The sequence below is a fragment of the Schistocerca piceifrons genome, chromosome 1 (assembly GCF_021461385.2).
Source record: "Schistocerca piceifrons isolate TAMUIC-IGC-003096 chromosome 1, iqSchPice1.1, whole genome shotgun sequence".
In the NCBI taxonomy this organism is placed as follows: Eukaryota; Metazoa; Arthropoda; class Insecta; order Orthoptera; family Acrididae; genus Schistocerca; species Schistocerca piceifrons.
In genome coordinates, this window is record NC_060138.1 from 277,622,116 (window position 1) to 277,642,606 (window position 20,491).

The 20,491-nt window shown below is 46.3% G+C and overlaps 1 protein-coding gene across 3 annotated transcripts in view; it reads left to right on the forward strand.

Annotated features, from left to right (window-relative positions):
* Positions 1-20,491, forward strand: part of LOC124789319 (progestin and adipoQ receptor family member 4) — a 184,014-nt gene that overhangs the window by 129,560 nt on the left and 33,963 nt on the right. Inside the window, exon 4 of one of the 3 annotated variants that reach the window (XM_047256638.1) lies at positions 6,099-6,236. The exons of the other annotated variants lie outside the window; for them this stretch is intronic. Within the exon in view, the coding sequence (XP_047112594.1) occupies positions 6,099-6,236 (138 nt within the window). The remainder of the gene's footprint in view (positions 1-6,098; positions 6,237-20,491) is intronic. 3 annotated transcript variants of the gene reach the window in all.

Consider the following 20,491-nt stretch of genomic DNA (forward strand, 5'->3'; position numbering starts at 1 on the left):
TATTTATAGAGACCGAAAGGCGTGTTGATGACGACGATGGCCTGCGATTCCTCATCCAATTGCAATTGGTGATAGGCTTCTGTCAGATCAATCTTAGAAAAGTACTCGCCACCTGCCAGTTTAGCAAGAAGGTCTTCCTGTCGAGGGATGGGATAAGTTCCGAACAAAGACTGAGCGTTGACCGTAGCCCCAAAATCCCCACAAAGATGAAGTGATCCATTGGGTTTCTTGATGACCACTAAGGGCGTTGCCCAGGCACTCAATTGTACTGGCTCGATAACCCCCACAGCCTGGAGCCGATCGAGTTCCTGCTTGACGGCCGCATGCAAAGCCACCAGAATAGGCTGAGCCTGACAAAAGCGAGGCTGTGCGTTCGGCAGTAAAGTGATGTGTGCCTGGAAATAGGAAGTGCAGCCCAGGTCTGCCGAAAACAGGGAGGAAAAGGACGCGCACAGATCGTCTAGGTCCTGAAATGGAACCGTAGTTGAGACAAACTGCACTTCGTCTTGAATGGAAAAGCCAAACCATGTAAATGCATCTAGTCCAAAAATGTTCGAAGCCGACGGGTGGTCCACTACAAATAGGGTAAGGGGCCGGGGAACGTTTTTGTAGAAGGCCATAACAGAGGGATGGAACCGTCGCCATAGGCGACCAACCTCTGAGAGGGTAGGGACAATTCTGGAGACCCGAGACGTGCATATGTCGTCAGATTGACCAAAGAAACTGTGGCCCCCTTATCGACCTGGAAACGGACGTCCTCGTTGAGCCAATGTGTCGGTCTGAGGCGCGACTGTGTGTAAAGCATGGACGGCTTCCTGTTGGCCTGCAGGGGTGGGACGGGGGTGGGTCAAGCGGCTACGACAGACTGATCGAAGGTGGCCTTCTTTCCCACAGAGCGAACAGTCTTCCAGCAATGGGGACAGTCAGCTCAAATGTGGGCCAAGAAGCACTGGGGGCATGACGGGAGGGGGCCACGCGGCCGACGTCGAGGGGCGACCAGCAGTTCGGACGCCATAGAGACGTCAGACAGTGAGGAATCTCGACGGCGGTGCCCTCTGGAGACTGCACCCCGTCGACGGCGGGAAGGAGTGGATCGGGAAGTGGACTCGACCGCTGCCACCTGGGGCCATGCCATGAAACGTTTGTTCGCTGCCTGAGCAATTTCGAAGGAATGGGCAATACGCAGAATGTCAGAATGTCTTCCAATGAGGGGTTGTCCAACTTCAACGCCACAGTGCGGACCTCCGGATCGGGTGCCAGTTGAACGACCACATCCCGAATTAACAAATCTGCATATGACACCTTGCACTGCTGATTGGTGCACGTGAAGTTACATTTGCGGCTGAGGCCTTGCAAATCTGTCACCCAGGAACGGTAGGACTGACCCGGCTGCTTGTGGTATTGATGGAATTCCAAGCGAGATGCAACCACGTGGTATCGCTGGGAATAATAGTTAGTTAGCAACACACAGATCTCGTGAAAGGAAAGAGCCATGGGGTTGGCCAACGGTGCCAACTTGCGGAGCAAGAAAAACGTGTCTGGTGAGGCGCAAGACAAGAATAACGACTGCTGCAGAGAGTCATTCGACACCTGAAACGCCGTGAAATTTTGCTTCAGACAATGCAGGTACGTTTCCAAATCCTCTTTTGCGTCGTTGAACAGTGGGAACGACGGCGGACGTGGGAACATGTCTGAAAGCGGGGCACCTGGAAGAAGAGGTTGGAGGGAATCCCGCTTATTGACCCTGTCCGAGAGCAACTGCAGTGACGTCTGTAAGACCTCCAACTGCTGCTGCTGCTGCTGCTGTTGCATGAGCTGCTGCTGTTGCTCTAAGAGATGAGCAATTTCTCTTCCATACTCCTATGTTCCGTTTACCTCGTCGCCAATGTAGTAACCAAAACCAACTGCAGGAATGCCTTGGGCTGCAGATCGGAGCTGCCAGGCGGGGAAGCCGCCGGCGGTGGAGCACGCACCACCGGGTAAACACAGGACAAGTCGGACAACAGCCCAACGACAACTGACAACAACCGACCACGACCGACTATGACTGACACAACAAGGAAGAGATAAACAACGGAGGCTTGTGGAAATCACAACACCAAACACCAACAGTAAATCCACTCAGAACCAGAGCCAGGCAAATGTCAACAACAAGCAATGACCAGAACGCAGTACCGCTGAGATAGAAATGAAATACAGAGCGAGTACCAGACTGGCTGGACTAGGGCAGAGCGGGTCCCTATATACGAAACCGGAGGGAGCGGCTATTGGCCGCTGTCTGCACGTGGCGTAGCGGTGGCACCCTCGCTGTGCGAGTGCCGCTGAGTGGAATAGCCACCGCGGAGATGGAGCCCTCTATGGGCTGACCACATCCATTTGCTCTGGTGCGTGTTCGACTTCCGCGGCGGAAGATACTAGAACCATCTATCAACATTTTACCATGTGGGTGATACTGGAGATTTGTAATTGTGTTGGAGAGAGTGTTTCTACTATTATTCAGAAATGAAAACTGATTAGATTGCTGGAAGGGAGATGGAGAAAGAGAGACAGTGAGGAAGGGGTGTGTGTGTGTGTGTGTGTGTGTGTGTGTGTGTGTGTGTGTGTGTGTGTGTGTACACGCATATGCTAAATTGGGAAACTGAAAGAATAGCTTAGTTGAAAGCTAGTGAATGGTTTCTGTCCTTGATTTCCATTATTTCCCAATCCGAGATGGAATAACCATAAAATTAGAAGTACTATATTTTTGGTAGAATACATAGTTCAACATATTACGGTTCTACGCGCTTCAGTATGGAACCGTGTGACCACTATGGTCGCAGGTTCGAATCCTGCCTCAGGCATGGATGTATGTGATGTCCTTAGGTTAGTTAGGTTTAAGTAGTTCTAAGTTCTAGGGGACTGATGACCTCAGATGTTAAGTCCCATAGTGCTCAGAGCCATTTGACCCATTTTTCAACATATTATGAAAAGGTTAGATTCCATCTCACTGTAAAGATGACATGTTGAGATACGGACACACACAACAAAAAGACAGTTACACATTAATATTTCAGTGAAAGTCTTCTTCAGAAAAGAAAACACACACACACACACACACACACACACACACACACAAGCAAGCACACCTCATGCACATATGACCGCTTTTGCTGGCCTCTCTAGTCAGAATGCAAATGTCATGTTGAACAAAAGCAGGAATCCAGAGTAGGGTAAGGAAAGGGAAGGGTTAGCAGTCCACAGATAAGTGGAGAGAAGAATGCTGTCTGTCGGAGCATGCAGTATTTAAATGGCATTAGGACACCAGACTGCCAGGTGCAGCATTGGAGTGGGAGGCTGTTGAGAGGTGTGTGTGTTGGGGGGGAGGGGGGGGGGGAGAGGAAAGGAGAGGAGCAGAGAAGGGAAATAGACTGGTAGGTGTGATAACACAAATTCAGAAAAGCTGATGGTAGAGAGGAGTATCCAGATGGCCCAGTCTGTGAAGCAGCCATTGAAAACAAGCATGTTATGTTCACCTGCATGTTGTACCACAGGGTGGTCCACTTTGCTCTTGACCACAGTTTGGTTGTGGCACACAGACAGGCAATATCCCACACCTAGTCTGGAAATAGATTGCCCATGCCAGGTCCTCACACATTTGCAATCCTCCCACTGCCCTCAAGAACCAGCTATGAAGCACCCCCTTCGGCACCCAGTACCACCCTGGACTGGAACAACTGAACCACATCCTTCATCAGGGCTTTGATAATCTATCACCAAACCCTTAAATTAGGGACATCTTACCAAGATCTTTCCTACCTCTCCTAAATTGGTGTTCCACCACACTCTGACCTCTACTACATCCTAGTGCATCCTTAGTCCATCCCTATGCCACTCTCAAACCCAATCCTATGCCACAGAGATTATATCCCTGTGGAAGATCTGGTGAAAGACCTGCCCAATTCACCCAACAGCACTTTCTATTCCAGTCCTGCCACAGGCTTATCTTACCTCCTCAGAGGCCAGGCCACCTGTGATAGCAGCCCCATCATATACCAGCTTTGCTGCAATCATTGCCCAGCTTTTTATATTGGTATGACTATTAAACAGCTGTCTAACAGGATGAATACCGTTACAAAATGCTGGTAAGACAAAAAATTCCCTCTATAACCATAGTCTGCAAACCATTGTGAAGTGTTTGACAGAGGGCACTTAGCATAGTGATACATGTCATGATTCCTTCCCATTCCAAACGTGTTTGACGCATTTGATAAATGATTGCTTAAATGCCTCTGTGTGTGCTTTAAGTAATCTAATCTTGTTTTGACAGTCCCTATGGGAGTGATATGTTGCAGGTTACAAAACATCTCTAGATTCTTCATTTAACACTGGCTCTTGAAATTTTGTAAGCAGACTTTCACAGAATAACTTATGTCTTTCTCCAAACATCTAGCATTTCAGGTTTTCCAACAGTTCCATGACACTCTCCCATGACTGAAACAAACCTATGATCATTTGTGCTCCTTTCTTTATATACATTCAGCTATCCTCTGTTAGACCTATTTGGTGTGGGTCCAACACATTTGAGCAATATTCTGAGATGGAATGCACAAGTGATTTTTAAGCAGTCTCCTTTTGTAAACTTGCCAGGATTTTGCCATTAGACTACCAATGAAATAAAGTCTGCCGCCTACCTATAGGAGGTTTGATCTCATATATATTTAAAATACACTCCCATAGCAGTTTATAGGATTTGTTTCACTTGATTACAACCAATCTAACAAAATGTTCCCAGAAATCAGCAGTATTACATAACACTCATAATGTTTCAATATTATCTTGGCCTTGTAGATCCATTTATTCATTTACTCACTCAACCATAAGACAGCCCTCAAGCTGCATAAGGTGCCCTCCATAATTACAAAAATATATGTCAGGTGTTTTAAAATACAGATTGTATTGCACAATGTGCAGTTGTACAATTTTATAATCACACTACGCTAAATTTAGTTACACTACTTATACAAAGTTGTTCTACACACACTCTTAAGAATGATAAGGATAAAGGCTATTATTTTATAATTAAATTGGTAGATTACTTACATTGCTATTGACAAATTTGTCAACAGTGTAGAAATATTTTTCTCTCAGACTGGATTCTATAATATTTCTGGACAACTGCTTCATTCCACTTGTTAATTTGTTAAAAAGAGACCTACCTGCATGCAGAAAGTATTTTTGAGTTGTTAGTCCAAAGGAGGGAGATGGTGGTTAGTGTTTAGCATCTCATCAACAACGAGGTCATTAGAGATGAAGGACAAGCTTGGAAGAGGGAAGGATGGGGAAGGAAAATGGCCTGGCCCATTCAAAGGAACCATCCTGTGGTTTATATGAAGGAATTTAAGGTAATCACAGAAAATCTAAATCTGCATGGCCAGACACGGGTTTGAACCATCATCCTCCCGACTACAAGTCCAGTGTGCTAACCACTGTGCAACCTCACATGTTTGTCAGTCTAGTCCAGGGAATATTCAAAGAGTTCCTGTTCCTAGTTCTGTAAAAGTGAACATTTGTTTTTGTCTCGTGTTAATCCCAGTTGTCAGTGGGTGAGTATAAGCATGTGAAATATGTATAGAATTGGGATAGCCGTTGTTTTGTTATTGATGAAATACATTTTGCATTGATTGTTGGCTCTCGGACCATACGTTTTTACCAAAGAAAAGCTCTTCTAGCTCCAATACAGTTGCCCCACATCATTATCCATAGTTACTGTGTATAGGCAAGGAGCAATTGTTTCACACTAACACAGGTTTTTAGTTCCTGATTAGGTACAACACATGAAATAGTTTGCTATGTAGATTATCTGTGTATGGTCTCCAGTTCAGTTTTGTGTTGAGGTAGATATCCAGTAATTTGATAGCCCAAGGGTTGAATTCAATAACCAGGTTGAAATGGAAGTAGGTTGCAGTGATTAGAGTGGAGAGCTACATCAAACCCCAAGAGCTGCAAGACTACGACATTATCATCTTCATTAAAATATATAAAGTAAACCCTAGAAATTTTCAATGTATAGTTTTGTTGAAAATTCAGTTTATAAGCAATTTTGTTTATTTCATATGAAGGCACTTACTGCTTGGTCTCCATGGGAACGAAGGCTCTGTTTTCTGCTCCCCTTTGTGATGCGCCAGTTTCTGTGCCTGTTACGAATGTCACCTATAGGGGGAGGAGATCCAGCAACATTGATACATGTTATACTACAGGTAAAGTACATTTATTTCCATACTGTATTACTATTGTAAGACTGTACATAGCAGTCAACGTCAACAGACTGTAGATATACAGCATCAATATGCACTCATCCTTGTACACTTCATTATTACTATGTATATCAATGGTAAGTGCATGGCAGAGGGCACTTCTCATTGTAACTGTTATTAGGGTTTCTTGCCATCACATTCACTTCTGTCCTCTGTAACTATCATAATCTCATTTTCACAATGTGCATGGGAGTTGTACACGTGGATCAGTATATATTACCAGATTGCTTGCTTAAAGCTGGTTCTTGAAGCTTTATAAGTGGGCTTTCATGTGATAGTTTGGGTCTCTATTTGAAAGTTGGCCAGTTCAGTCCTTTCAGCTTCTCAACAATGCTCTCCTCATGCATCAGACAAATTTGTAACTATTCCTGCTGCTTTTCTTTGTATATATGTTACATCCACTGGTAATCCTATTTGGTATGAGCCCCAACCAACATTAGCACTATTTTAGGATGGGTTGTAAAACCGTTTTGTAAGCAATCTCCTTTGTAAATGGATGGTATTTTCTTAAAATCCTACCCATGAGCCAAAATGTGTCAAAGCTTTAACTGCAAATGAGCTTAGATGATCATGAAATAGTGTTCTAAATGCAGTATTGTAACTGTGAAAACAGTCTTCTACCGCTACCTCTCTAAGAAATCTTGCCACATTTCTTGCTAGTACACTACAAGGAAAAAATTGAATCACATACAAGGATCATTTCAGTGTAATGAAGAGTTATATTTGGTAGTACATGGCATAGTCGCATTAATGAGCACCTGTCAAAAGCCAGAATATCCACCTTTTGCTATGCAGATGTGCAGGAAGTGTGTCAGTGAGGTTTTGTAAGATAACGACAGGGATGTAGAGCCATGCCAACTCCTGTGCCAAGGTTAGCTGCACTAGGTTTCTTGGTGAAGATCCATAGCATGAACAGTTTATACACTGCAATCTGTGTGACACATTGCATTGTCGTGCTGGTATATGCCATCATGCTGAGAGAAAAAAAAAATGGCATATAGGGGTTGACATGGTCCCCAAGGAAATATGTGTACTTCTGTTCAACCATTGGGCCTTCCAGGATAATCAGACCACCCAGAGAATGCCATGATAATGATCCCCAGACAATACTGCTCCCTCATCTAGCGTGGATGATTGTTGCAAGGTATTTGCCATCTGACTGATGAAGCATAAAATGTGATTCATCTGGAAAGCCCACCTGTCACCACTCAGTGCACATCCAGTTGTCCTACTGGTATGCAAAATCCAGCTTTCATTGCAAATGAACAGTAATCAGCAAGAGTACATGAATGAGGCACCTACTGCAGAGACCCATACGCAGAAATGTTCACTGAATGGTCATTGAGAAGAGACTGTTGGTAGCCCCTTGATTCATTTGGGCAGTCAGTTCTTCAACATCTGCACATCTATTCACCCATACACAATCTCCATAGCTGTTGTTCACCCCTGTCATCTATGGCGCATGATGCACAACAATTGCCTTGGCACTAGTTTTGTTTAGTGCTGTTTTGTCATGCATGGGACACTTTAGCCACAGCATCAAGCAATTTAAAAACTTAGTCCTTTTGGAAAGCTTCCAGCATTGGCCTGAAAGACAATGATGATGTGCTTTTAGGCACCAGGTAAATTGCTCCATTTCTTCATTATGACAAAGACTGCACTGTTTTCCACATCTCCCCAACACGCTTTATATACCCTCCACTGTTAGTGCTATTACTTGCTGTCAGTGAGTGGTTATTGATTGTTGATATCAAACACAGGCAGTGGTTGCATAAATGTGACTGGACGATGTATATTGTGGACACTTTATAGGAGAATAAACCTAAGCAACTGTAGCAAATGTTTCACAGCAAGGGATTTTCCAACAGTCATATTGATACTGAAACACTCCTGCTCACAATGTAGAGAAAAATTCAGTCAAAATTTCAATTAAAAATTAATTATGTGCGATATCCACATGATAATACTGAGTTTCTTGTAATATGATAAAAATTTTTGGAGCAAGAAATTGTTATGTAAGTAATTGGTTACTTATCTTGTTGAAAAGGGGTGTTGAGAGACGTTTGTCAAATTTCTATATCATTCTTGTCCATTACAGAAGAATTTTTTTGATTATTCTATATTCCTCTTTGATTTGGAAGATTTTGATTAATTACACATTCTTATGGCAAATCTCTTAATGTTCTTCATGTATTCATCATAACCCTTTTTAACACACAAACTAAATTTTTTGACAATATGACCCTGCCTCTGACTGCAAGACTGAGAAAACTTCGCTAAGATTCTTGTATTTGCAGCTGCAATCATTTTTTTAACTTCTTGACAATCAATGGAAAGTTAGGGTTTACAATATAATTATAGTTTTACAATTAAAATGATTTTGCTACAAGATTTGCTTTATTTTTTCTTGTTTTAATATGATTACAATGACAACTTTTTATCAAAATTTTACTTTTTTTTTTTTAAATGAAATAGGACTTTTCACATAAAACATATTTCAATATTTTTTCATATTTATGTTGGGCTTTAGGATTCACCTGCAAGAATTATAATATTAATTAGCATGCACAGTCTTCCAATAATTGTCACTTTTCAAAATTAACGTACTTTTGTGAAAATTACGTAAATTATGTAGATTTAACAATTCAGTTTCTTGCATAACGCTATCATTATTTCATCCAGTCAGTTATTTCATTTAGACAGTGACGAATGCAAATAAAAGAAAAATCACAGAAAAGTGAACATACATGAATAATACTAATGTAATACTATGCAGCAATATAAGAATTGAAATATTAACTTTAAAAAAGTGAAATGTACAGGTGTATTGTGATGCATATTTATTGTTTGTATTGTGTTGCTCAGTGGTAAATCTTGGCCTGTTACAGTATAGTACACAGTTCAATGACTCAGACTTTAATTCTCACTTACTGATGATCTCACAAGTGTAAATAGCAACCTTTGATACACAGTAACAATCATATTGCAGTTTAGTAATGGTTTTAGTTGAATAAGGAGACCAGTTTCAGTACCCCATATGGGCTTGGTGGGGCAGAGAGCTGTGGATCTTTTTCAGTGTGTATATTCATGAGACAACCAGGAAATATTGGAAAAATTTGGGAATTTTTTCATTCCGCAAAAATACAGGAGAAGAAAAGAAGTTTTTTAGAATTCTGGGAATTTTTTGTTGTTTTAGTTTTTAGTTAAATATTGTAATTTTGACTGGTAAGAACTGATAATCTAAGAAAGAATTTTACTTTAACCTACTATTGCAGAATAACACTGCAGCAATAAGACATAAACAAGGCAATAAAACCAACACAAAACTTTAGTTGCAAAGAAAATGAGCCATTTACAACAACAAAAGACAGTGCTCACACAAGTGTCTGCTGACAAAACGTGTCAAAGGCTTTAGGCTGAAGACTATGCAATGCTTTGTAATGACAAACTGCTTTCAATGAGTGTGACATCAAAAATGTTTACATTTCTAACAGGTTTCAGGAAAATATTGAGAATGGGGGTTTGAGAAGCACTACTTTCAAAGTAAGTTTCCTTTTATGCAAGATGAATTACGTTACGTCTGAGAATGTGTGGTGAATTTTTTAAATCATGAAGCATTTCACTCTCAATCAAAATTTAACACTCCGAGGACAAGCCAATTAGAAAATTTTTGGGCCTAGAAGACCAACCAGTTATGCTATTATTAAGAATTTTAATGATACATTTGTTTTTGATATGTCAATCTTAAAGGGTAACACACACTAGAAAAGGCCAACCTTCAACATTAGTTTTTCATCCTTATTTTAGTTCTTTCATAGACTTCAAATGATGGAATAACAATGGCAAAAAGTACAATCATCCTTAAAAAAGTGTGAGGTGAGTTCTTGAGGAATTTCACAATTAATTGGCTTTCCTATGGAAAGGTTGAAGTGCCCTGGCATGCAGATAGATACACTCCTGGAAATTGAAATAAGAACACCGTGAATTCATTGTCCCAGGAAGGGGAAACTTTATTGACACATTCCTGGGGTCAGATACATCACATGATCACACTGACAGAACCACAGGCACATAGACACAGGCAACAGAGCATGCACAATGTCGGCACTAGTACAGTGTATATCCACCTTTCGCAGCAATGCAGGCTGCTATTCTCCCATGGAGACGATCGTAGAGATGCTGGATGTAGTCCTGTGGAACGGCTTGCCATGCCATTTCCACCTGGTGCCTCAGTTGGACCAGCGTTCGTGCTGGACGTGCAGACCGCGTGAGATGACGCTTCATCCAGTCCCAAACATGCTCAATGGAGGACAGATCCGGAGATCTTGCTGGCCAGGGTAGTTGACTTACACCTTCTAGAGCACGTTGGGTGGCACGGGATACATGCGGACGTGCATTGTCCTGTTGGAACAGCAAGTTCCCTTGCCGGTCTAGGAATGGTAGAACGGTGGGTTCGATGACGGTTTGGATGTACCGTGCACTATTCAGTGTCCCCTCGACGATCACCAATGGTGTACGGCCAGTGTAGGAGATCGCTCCCCACACCATGATGCCAGGTGTTGGCCCTGTGTGCCTCGGTCGTATGCAGTCCTGATTGTGGCGCTCACCTGCACGGCGCCAAACACGCATACGACCATCATTGGCACCAAGGCAGAAGCGACTCTCATCGCTGAAGACGACACATCTCCATTCGTCCCTCCATTCACGCCTGTCGCGACACCACTAGAGGCGGGCTGCACGATGTTGGGGCGTGAGCGGAAGACGGCCTAACGGTGTGCGGGACCGTAGCCCAGCTTCATGGAGACGGTTGCGAATGGTCCTCGCCGATACCCCAGGAGCAACAGTGTCCCTAATTTGCTGGGAAGTGGCGGTGCGGTCCCCTACGGCACTGCGTAGGATCCTACGGTCTTGGCGTGCATCCGTGCATCGCTGCGGTCCGGTCCCAGGTCGACGGGCACGTGCACCTTCCGCCGACCACTGGCGACAACATCGATGTACTGTGGAGACCTCACGCCCCACGTGTTGAGCAATTCAGCGGTATGTCCACCCGGCCTCCCGCATGCCCACTATACGCCCTCGCTCAAAGTCCGTCAACTGCACATACGGTTCACGTCCACGCTGTCGCGGCATGCTACCAGTGTTAAAGACTGCGATGGAGCTCCGTATGCCACGGCAAACTGGCTGACACTGACGGCGGCGGTGCACAAATGCTGCGCAGCTAGCGCCATTCGACGGCCAACACCGCGGTTCCTGGTGTGTCCACTGTGCCGTGCGTGTGATCATTGCTTGTACAGCCCTCTCGCAGTGTCCGGAGCAAGTATGGTGGGTCTGACACACCGGTGTCAATGTGTTCTTTTTTCCATTTCCAGGAGTGTATTTTCAATCAGAGTAATATCACTTTGCTTCTTTTCTGCTTGTTTTGCCAATGAATGGTCTCATCTTCTCCAAGTCTAATTCCAAATAGCTCTAATGGTTGCTACTGCTTCTTTGAAAGTAATTCTATAAACAGACTACGGAAGGCAGAACCTGTCAAGTGACAGGTAGCAGGATGTCTGTTCCTTGCTTTCATATGAAATGAATGCAGATTTCAAGTGACAGGTGGTGTGCACATTATACTTGGGCCTGTTCTCCAAAGTGTTAAGCATAATGTGGAAACATATGTGTCAAATACAGCTACTATATTCACTGCTTTAAAATTTGCTTTTGATCAGGACAAGTTTGTCTTTTAGCTCTTTCCTTCCCCAATTTTTCTAATATTTTTTATTATTATTTTTATTTAATACAAAAACCTTGGTGTGCAGTTTAACGATTAGTAAAATGTGCTCTGATTAACCTTATGATTTATTTTTCCCTTCTGTAGTTGTAGACTAATAAAGAGATATTCTTCTGTATAATATTTTGACAGTTTTTAAAAGTTTACACTGATTTGGTTATCATATGCATATGGGCATAACCACTTCTTTTCTTCTGAGAGGATACTCTATTTGACCTATTCATATCAGTAAAAGAGATACGTATGGCATTTTTGTGGTGTAAGATATGCCAGGGGTAGATGCACGTACAACTGTTGTCTCTCCACAGATGGTTTTCAGTGATATACACTGAAACACTGGAAGCTACATCTGTCCAAGGTGTCTTTTCTGGTTATTCATAAGATGGCTACTGTTCGTACAGTGAATTGCTCTCTACATAAACTTGTTTGGAGCAGTCATGCAGAACTTAGACTATAAGTGTACAATTTTTACCCTTGGCCACTGTTGAAAACAGGAACACAACATAACTGATACATTCACATAACTGTCTACAGTAATCTATCAATAGCTCCATCCAGCTTCTCATAGGCCTGTGGCGCTGATGAAATTGACACCAACATCGATATGCATTCATCTTTGGACTCTAAGCATTATCTTTGGCTGTTCCGCCACGTTCAGATCAGTTCTTTGTGATCCTTGTATGTGTTAAGGTCAATAAGTGAACTGTTGCTAAATGGGTGTGATTATTGGTGCAACCAGCCTGGTAATCCTCCTTACTGGTGACCCCGAGTTGTAATGTCTTCCGTTTTCGCCGTTTTACTGTGTTCGCGACCTATGCGTCAGCTATTTTCACATGTATTACATCGACACAGCATTCGAACAATGACTTCGGCCCAGCGCCTAACGCCTGATTTTGTGATCGACATGAATTGTGTTGCGGGCGATGTACACCCACCAGGACGGCAACACGATGCCTCTCACTTGATGATGCCTCCGATTTCGTCGGACGTTTTTGAGCCTGCAACAATACGTGAGGTTAAGAGTGCACATGGCTCCGGCTATCAAACGCCTTTGTTCCCACCACATGTGCCCTTCCTCATCAGTTGTGCAGTTACCTCATACGGATCTCCGTGCAGTGCGGGACCAATGCCAATTTCTGCAAATGCTTCATCGGACAACCTACTACCACCAGGACAACGATTTGTCACACCGCAATCCGTGCAGTACCATGCGAATACCTGTCATGTGGCCGGAACTGCTTCGTTCACAAGTCTACCTCCTCAGCATCCAACCACACCCGCACCTGCCTCGGTTCAGCATCAGCACATGCCTTCCTACTTCGATACCTTGGCCTGCAACAGGAGCAATAACTTGTTATCTGTGCCTGACCTCCACTTCCGTCCCACTGCTACACCTCAGTGTTTTGTGCCATGACATTCACCTTGTCCGTACACCATTTTGAGTGGAGTGACTATGAACAGTGAACATTTACACATTCCGTCCCACGTTTGACATCATTTCCCACACTGTGCTTCTGGACAGCCCGCACCTCCACAGCCTCCCTGCAACATAGGTGGCCCCGGCTCTGATCATACGTCAAGCTTTCCGTGGACTAACACGCATTCTCAAACTTTGAACTTTTTCTCACCTGTCGCCCCTGCGCCGGCTCCAGTCGAGCTTCCGCTACCATTCTTGGTACATCTCAGTGCCTCATCCACGTCGGTATTCCGCGACGCGTCAATCCGAACACACCCGTAATGTGTCAAGCTTCTGCAGCTGCAACCGACACATTACGGTGTCTCACCCACGTCAGCCTTCCTCGTTGCGACGGATCGCGCTCAACCACAACATGTCACCTACATGCTGCCACCCGAACAGCCATCGTTGCCACATCCCCTGGAGGCACACTCTCCTGGAATACTACAGCAACAACAGCTCAATTCAGGCAGTGCCTTAACGCTTACTGACACTGCCGCCATTTAATCCTGACAGAGCAACAACCTGGTTCAAAATTGTGGACGAAGTGTTCGACCATTACAAACTTGACGAGTCAACCCAGTTTCTGTGCCTCATCACCCACGTGCATGACCAGGAGGACTTGACTGCTGACCTGGTTGACGCCCCAGACTCATCTACCCGGTACCCTCTAGCCAAAAAGACAGTTCTATGTCGGCTTGCACACTCAACTGAGGCAGCAACACCGCAAGTGCTCCATGTCGAGCGACTAGGCAATGACAAACCTTCCCAGCTCTGGAGACAGCTATGTGCCCTGGTCAGTGCCAATCTATTCTCTGACACAGCTATCCTCGCCATCTGGTCAGATAAACTACACTCCTGGAAATTGAAATAAGAACACCGTGAATTCATTGTCCCAGGAAGGGGAAACTTTATTGACACATTCCTGGGGTCAGATACATCACATGATCACACTGACAGAACCACAGGCACATAGACACAGGCAACACAGCATGCACAATGTCGGCACTAGTACAGTGTATATCCACCTTTCGCAGCAATGCAGGCTGCTATTCTCGCAAGGAGACGATCGTAGAGATGCTGGATGTAGTCCTGTGGAACGGCTTGCCATGCCATTTCCACCTGGCGCCTCAGTTGGACCAGCGTTCGTGCTGGACGTGCAGACCGCGTGAGACGACGCTTCATCCAGTCCCAAACATGCTCAATGGGGGACAGATCCGGAGATCTTGCTGGCCAGGGTAGTTGACTTACACCTTCTAGAGCACGTTATGTGGCACGGGATACATGCGGATGTGCATTGTCCTGTTGGAACAGCAAGTTCCCTTGCCGGTCTAGGAATGGTAGAACGATGGGTTCGATGACGGTTTGGATGTACCGTGCACTATTCAGTGTCCCCTCGACGATCACCAGTGGTGTACGGACAGTGTAGGAGATCGCTCCCCACACCATGATGCCGGGTGTTGGCCCTGTGTGCCTCGGTCGTATGCAGTCCTGATTGTGGCGCTCACCTGCACGGCGCCAAACACGCATACGACCATCATTGGCACCAAGGCAGAAGCGACTCTCATCGCTGAAGACGACACGTCTCCATTCGTCCCTCCATTCACGCCTGTCGCGACACCACTGGAGGCGGGCTGCACGATGTTGGGGCGTGAGTGGAAGACGGCCTAACGGTGTGCGGGACCGTAGCCCAGCTTCATGGAGACGGTTGCGAATGGTCCTCGCCGATACCCCAGGAGCAACAGTGTCCCTAATTTGCTGGGAAGTGGCGGTGGGGTCCCCTACGGCACTGCGTAGAATCCTACGGTCTTGGCGTGCATCCGTGCGTCGCTGCGGTCCGGTCCCAGGTCGACGGGCACGTGCACCTTCCGCCGACCACTGGCGACAACATCGATGTACTGTGGAGACCTCACGCCCCACGTGTTGAGCAATTCGGCGGTACGTCCACCCGGCCTCCCGCATGCCCACTATACGCCCTCGCTCAAAGTCCGTCAACTGCACATACGGTTCACGTCCACGCTGTCGCGGCATGCTACCAGTGTTAAAGACTGCGATGGAGCTCCGTATGCCACGGCAAACTGGCTGACACTGACGGCGGCGGTGCACAAATGCTGCACAGCTAGCGCCATTCGACGGCCAACACCGCGGTTCCTGGTGTGTCCGCTGTGCCGTGCGTGTGATCATTGCTTGTACAGCCCTCTCGCAGTGTCCGGAGCAAGTATGGTGGGTCTGACACACCGGTGTCAATGTGTTCATTTTTCCATTTCCAGGAGTGTATCTCCTCACATCCGCTTTGCTCTGGCTCAAAGGTCTTCTGAACCTGTCGAGCAAAGAATGACAATTGTTGACAAGCTACATGATGCATCACTGCTCTATTTCACCAGCCACTGCCTACCTGACAAGTCTCAGGTTCAGGCTCACCGCCCTGCGGCCGGATGCGGCCAGGGCCGTACTGTACCAACCATTCTGCTCATTCCGGGAAGCAGTAAACAAGCAACTGGGACATCACTGGCTCCACTCACGGTCACGCCCCCTCCTGCAACAGAACCTGCTCTGGCCACCAAACCTCGGCCACCACCACTGGCAACGAACTTTCAACAGGAAATGTAACCGCACTATCCGTACTGTTACTTCCACACATGGTTTGGTGAGGCAGCACGAAACTGCAGACCACCCTGCTACTTTCCAAATGCCAATCGCAGGTAGGGCCGGGTGCCGCCTCCTGTGCACAACATAACAGACACTCCACAGTGCTCCATTCTGTTCAGGAACGACCGGATAATTGCGGACGACTTTACATTAAAGACATTTCGTCGGGATACCTTTTCCTAGCGGACACAGGCGCCAATGTTTAACTGCTGCCTATGTCCTTAGCATCGTAAAACATCCGCCCTCATCATACTTCTCTGCAAGCTATGAATTCAACTAAACTACAGTGCTCGGTTCAACTTCCCACGTCGTCTCCCTCTCCGCAAACTGCAAACTTGAGTGGACTTTTTTAGTGTGTGAAAGTGACGAACCTATACTAGGCATTGACTTCTTGTGACACCACAAACTTTCGCTGGACCTAGTGTGAAACACCGTGTTTCATCATCCGTCCAATACTCACTTCCCCTGTGCTCGGTTGAGCAAACCCCCCCTGTGACACATCGGTCCAGGCTCATCTCATCCGTACATGCTCGTCTCTGTCCATGACATTACAAGAAACCATGCACAAGTGTCTTGTTGAGCTCGAACATGACGCTCGCCTATGCAAGGAAAACTTCCAGCTCTCCCTCTGGCTCTATGAAACACAGCTCCAGCTCTCCGAAGCAGCAAAGGAATTACAGACACTACAGCAAGGACAAAGCAAGGTCAATAAGTGCGCCGAATCTGCTTGTAGTCCCAGCAATCGAGCCTCCCGCTACCCCTCGCAACTGTGGTATCAAGACTGCCATAACATGTACTGACAGTTCCGCAGGGCCACACCCTCCTAACACGGCAGCATTTGACACTCGTCCAGACACAAGTACTCATGCACAACAAGCGTCACGTGTTCCCAAACTGACGGCTCTTACCCCGCCCCTCGCAGACAGCACCTCAAACTATGCAACTTTGGCTCCTGCGCACTGCCGTGCGACTGCCACTGACAACACAAACAGTGCACTTGTGCCAAGTGTTTCGCCCGTGACCGTGCTGCCACAGGCTGCGCCCTCAGACAATGGACTCACCAACGCCTCACGAGGTCCACCGAGCTCGCCCGACCACGGTGCCACTGCTTCGGGCCGGCGGCCATCTTGTCACGTTGACTCCTGGGACACTTTGCTGCCTCGGCTCCCGTCAGATCCACTGAGTGGCTCTGAACACACGAACATGCCTTGCCTGCCCCGCCTGCCACACATTGTAAACAAACTGCCTCCCGTGCCTCCGGCAACATTTCCGTCGTCACCAATGGCACGGTTCACAAGCTTCGCCTCATGCCAGGTCCCCCAATCTCCAGTAAACCATGTCGACTTTGTCCTGAGCGCCTCTCCGAACTTAAATATCAGATTTCTGAACTACTAATTTGAGTCGGCCCTGTTCAATGAGATTTGTAACATTTGCGGCATCTGGCACATCCATACCACAACATATCACCCGCAAAGTAACAGGGTAGTCGAGTGCTGGCACTGCACTTTCAAGGTGGCTATTCGATGCCATGACTCTCTATGGATGGAGGCCCTTCCCCTTGTGCTACTCGGCGTTCGTGCAATCTATAAGGAAGACCTCAAAGGCACAATAGCCGAGTTCGTATACGGCCAGAACATCGTTCTCCCTGGTGAACTTGTGAGCCCTTCTGCTTCTCTCCCTCAGTATGACTTACCTTCCTTCATGGACTGCGTCAGACGCCACTTCATCAACCTCCATATCTCTCCACTCGCCTGCCATTCCCGCCCAGAGGTTCACGTCCTGAAATCTCTGGACAATTGCGAGTATGTCATGCTCACAGATGACACTGTCCGTGCTCAACCTCCAACCTCCATATACTGGCCCGTACAGAGTTTTCCGGCGCTCAAACACCTATGACATCCAGATGAAAGATTCAGCTGTTACAGTCTCTCTCAACAGAATTAAGCCTGCTCATGTCGAGCCTTCTTCTACCCCCCTTCAGGCCACGACCACACCACTCACTGTCATGGCTCATGACGCTCTGACCAGTCCCTCCACGTCGGACTTACACAATTGATCGAGTGACTTCCAGCTCCAATTGTCAAGCTCTCCTCCGACCTCGGCCCCTACTCAGGTCTCAAGCACTCAGTCAAGTGACCACATGCTCCCCACGTCGAGCTTACCTATGAACACGCCCTTGCCTCTGGGGCCTTCGCTGGTCCCTTCAACCTCTCCACCATCGCCTGCCTCTCCCTGTTGAGGTTTCTCACACCCCCCATCTTGAACATGCCCTCGCTCGAGGTGTTTGTGCATGTCCCCCCGGACATAATCCATGACATCTCAATAATACTGCATGATTATTCACTGTTCGTCGTGTGTTTCTCTTCATCCAGTGCTCATGACACAACCTCCGCCATTCCCTGCCACCTGGTGAAATGTGCTTCCCTCCCACCCGACGTCGACCTGGACATGCTTCTTGTGTTTGCCGTGCCCACCGGAGACATTGTCGTCCTCACTCCATTCCAACCGCAAACCGCCAGCCTACCTGTCGCCGCACGACCAGCACGCCCAGTACGACGCCCGGCTCACTTCAACGACTTCCAGGTTCAGTGCCGAACCTTCCTTCATGACATCTACCCACGCAGCTCCCCGATGACACTGTCGAGCTGACTGTGATCCGGTTTCTGTGGACCACCCCTGCTGACACCATTGTCACCCCCCCCCCCCTCCCGCCCCGGCCTCTCTCGACTCCGTATTGCAAGGGGGGCGGGGGGGCTGGGCTATGTGGCACCAATGAAATCATTACCAACATCGATATGCATTCATCTTTGGACTCGAAGCATTATCTTTGGCTGTTCCGCCATGTTCAGATCAGTTCTTTGTGATCCTTGTATGTGTTAAGGTCAATAAATGAACTATTGCTAAATGGGTGTGATTATTGGTGCAACCAACCCGGTAATCCTCCTTAGGCCTATAAAGTAGTTTCATTCAAATAGCTGTGGAGTCAATGCATAACAGCGATCTCATAAATAGTTACATATAGTACCACATATCAATATTGGTTACTGTGTTTGGTTACTTTCTTGATGTGTGCCATATAATTAGTCAGCAGTTTAGAAGAAGTAGTTTAGAAATGATTAATGGAAAATCTCATATAAGATGTGAAACAAATACTAACAAAGAGATAGAGGGGCTGGCCAGTACTTACCTCAGCTCAGTACAGCCGATAGATACACATAAAACAGAACTGAAAATTTACATTCCTAGCTTTCGGAACTTTGTTCCTTCATCAGGGAGGAGAGAGCGGAAAAAAAGGGAAGAAGGGAAAGTGGATTCAGTTACTCACAACCCAGGTTATGAAGCAACAGGGAAAGGTAAACAGGGAGGGTAGCAAGGATGGAGGCATGGTTGTCAGAGGGAAGCCCTTTTACAACACTGGGTCTAGTGCTTGGGGGCTGTGTTTGGGTAGTGAAGTGATATTTCCAGTTGAGGTTCCGGGTGAATGAGAGGAGATCTTTAACCAGGGCAGTGTGGTTGAATTTAGGTGTGGGGCTAAAGGTTAAGCCTTTTGATAGAACAGATGTCTCTGCAGGAGAGAGGGATCTGGATGAGAGGTTTAGGACTGAATTGGGACTGGTGATATGTGGCATTTGACTGTGGTTATAGTTGAGATTTGGTCTGTGTGGGGTATGTGCTGGGATGGGGAGATTGAGTAGGGTGGCTAGGCTAGGTTTGTTGGCTATGAGGGGGGTTTGTTGAAGGTTCTGTTGTGGTTGGTGTTTGTGAGGGATAGGGAGAGGGACCCCACTTCTTAGGTGTTGCACTAGCACTGTGGATAGTTTTTTCAGGTGTTGTGTGGCATGGAACTCAAGTTTGCAGCTGGCTTCTAGGATGATGTTCCTCAGTGTGTTCTCCAAGCAAGGGTTTGAGAGGTGGAGGACTTTGAAGAGAGATAGGAGCTGTTGGGAGTGGTGGTTACATGAAGTAGTGTAGAGATTCAGGACAAGTTGGGTAAGGGCTAAGGATTGAAGGTTCTGGAAGTCCAGGAGAGACTGGTGGAAGGAGGAATTGCACCCAGAGATGGGAACTTCTAAGTGATATTTCCTCTCTTCCCTCTGACAACCATGCCTCCATCCTTGCTACCCTCCCTGTTTACCTTTCCCTGTTGCTTCATAACCTGGGTTGTGAGTAACTGAATCCACTTTCCCTTCTTCCCTTTTTTTCCCCTCTCTCCTCCCTGATGAAGGAACAAAGTTCCGAAAGCTAGGAATGTAAATTTTCAGTTCTGTTTTATGTGTATCTATCGGCTGTACTGAGCTGAGGTAAGAAGTAGTTTAGAAG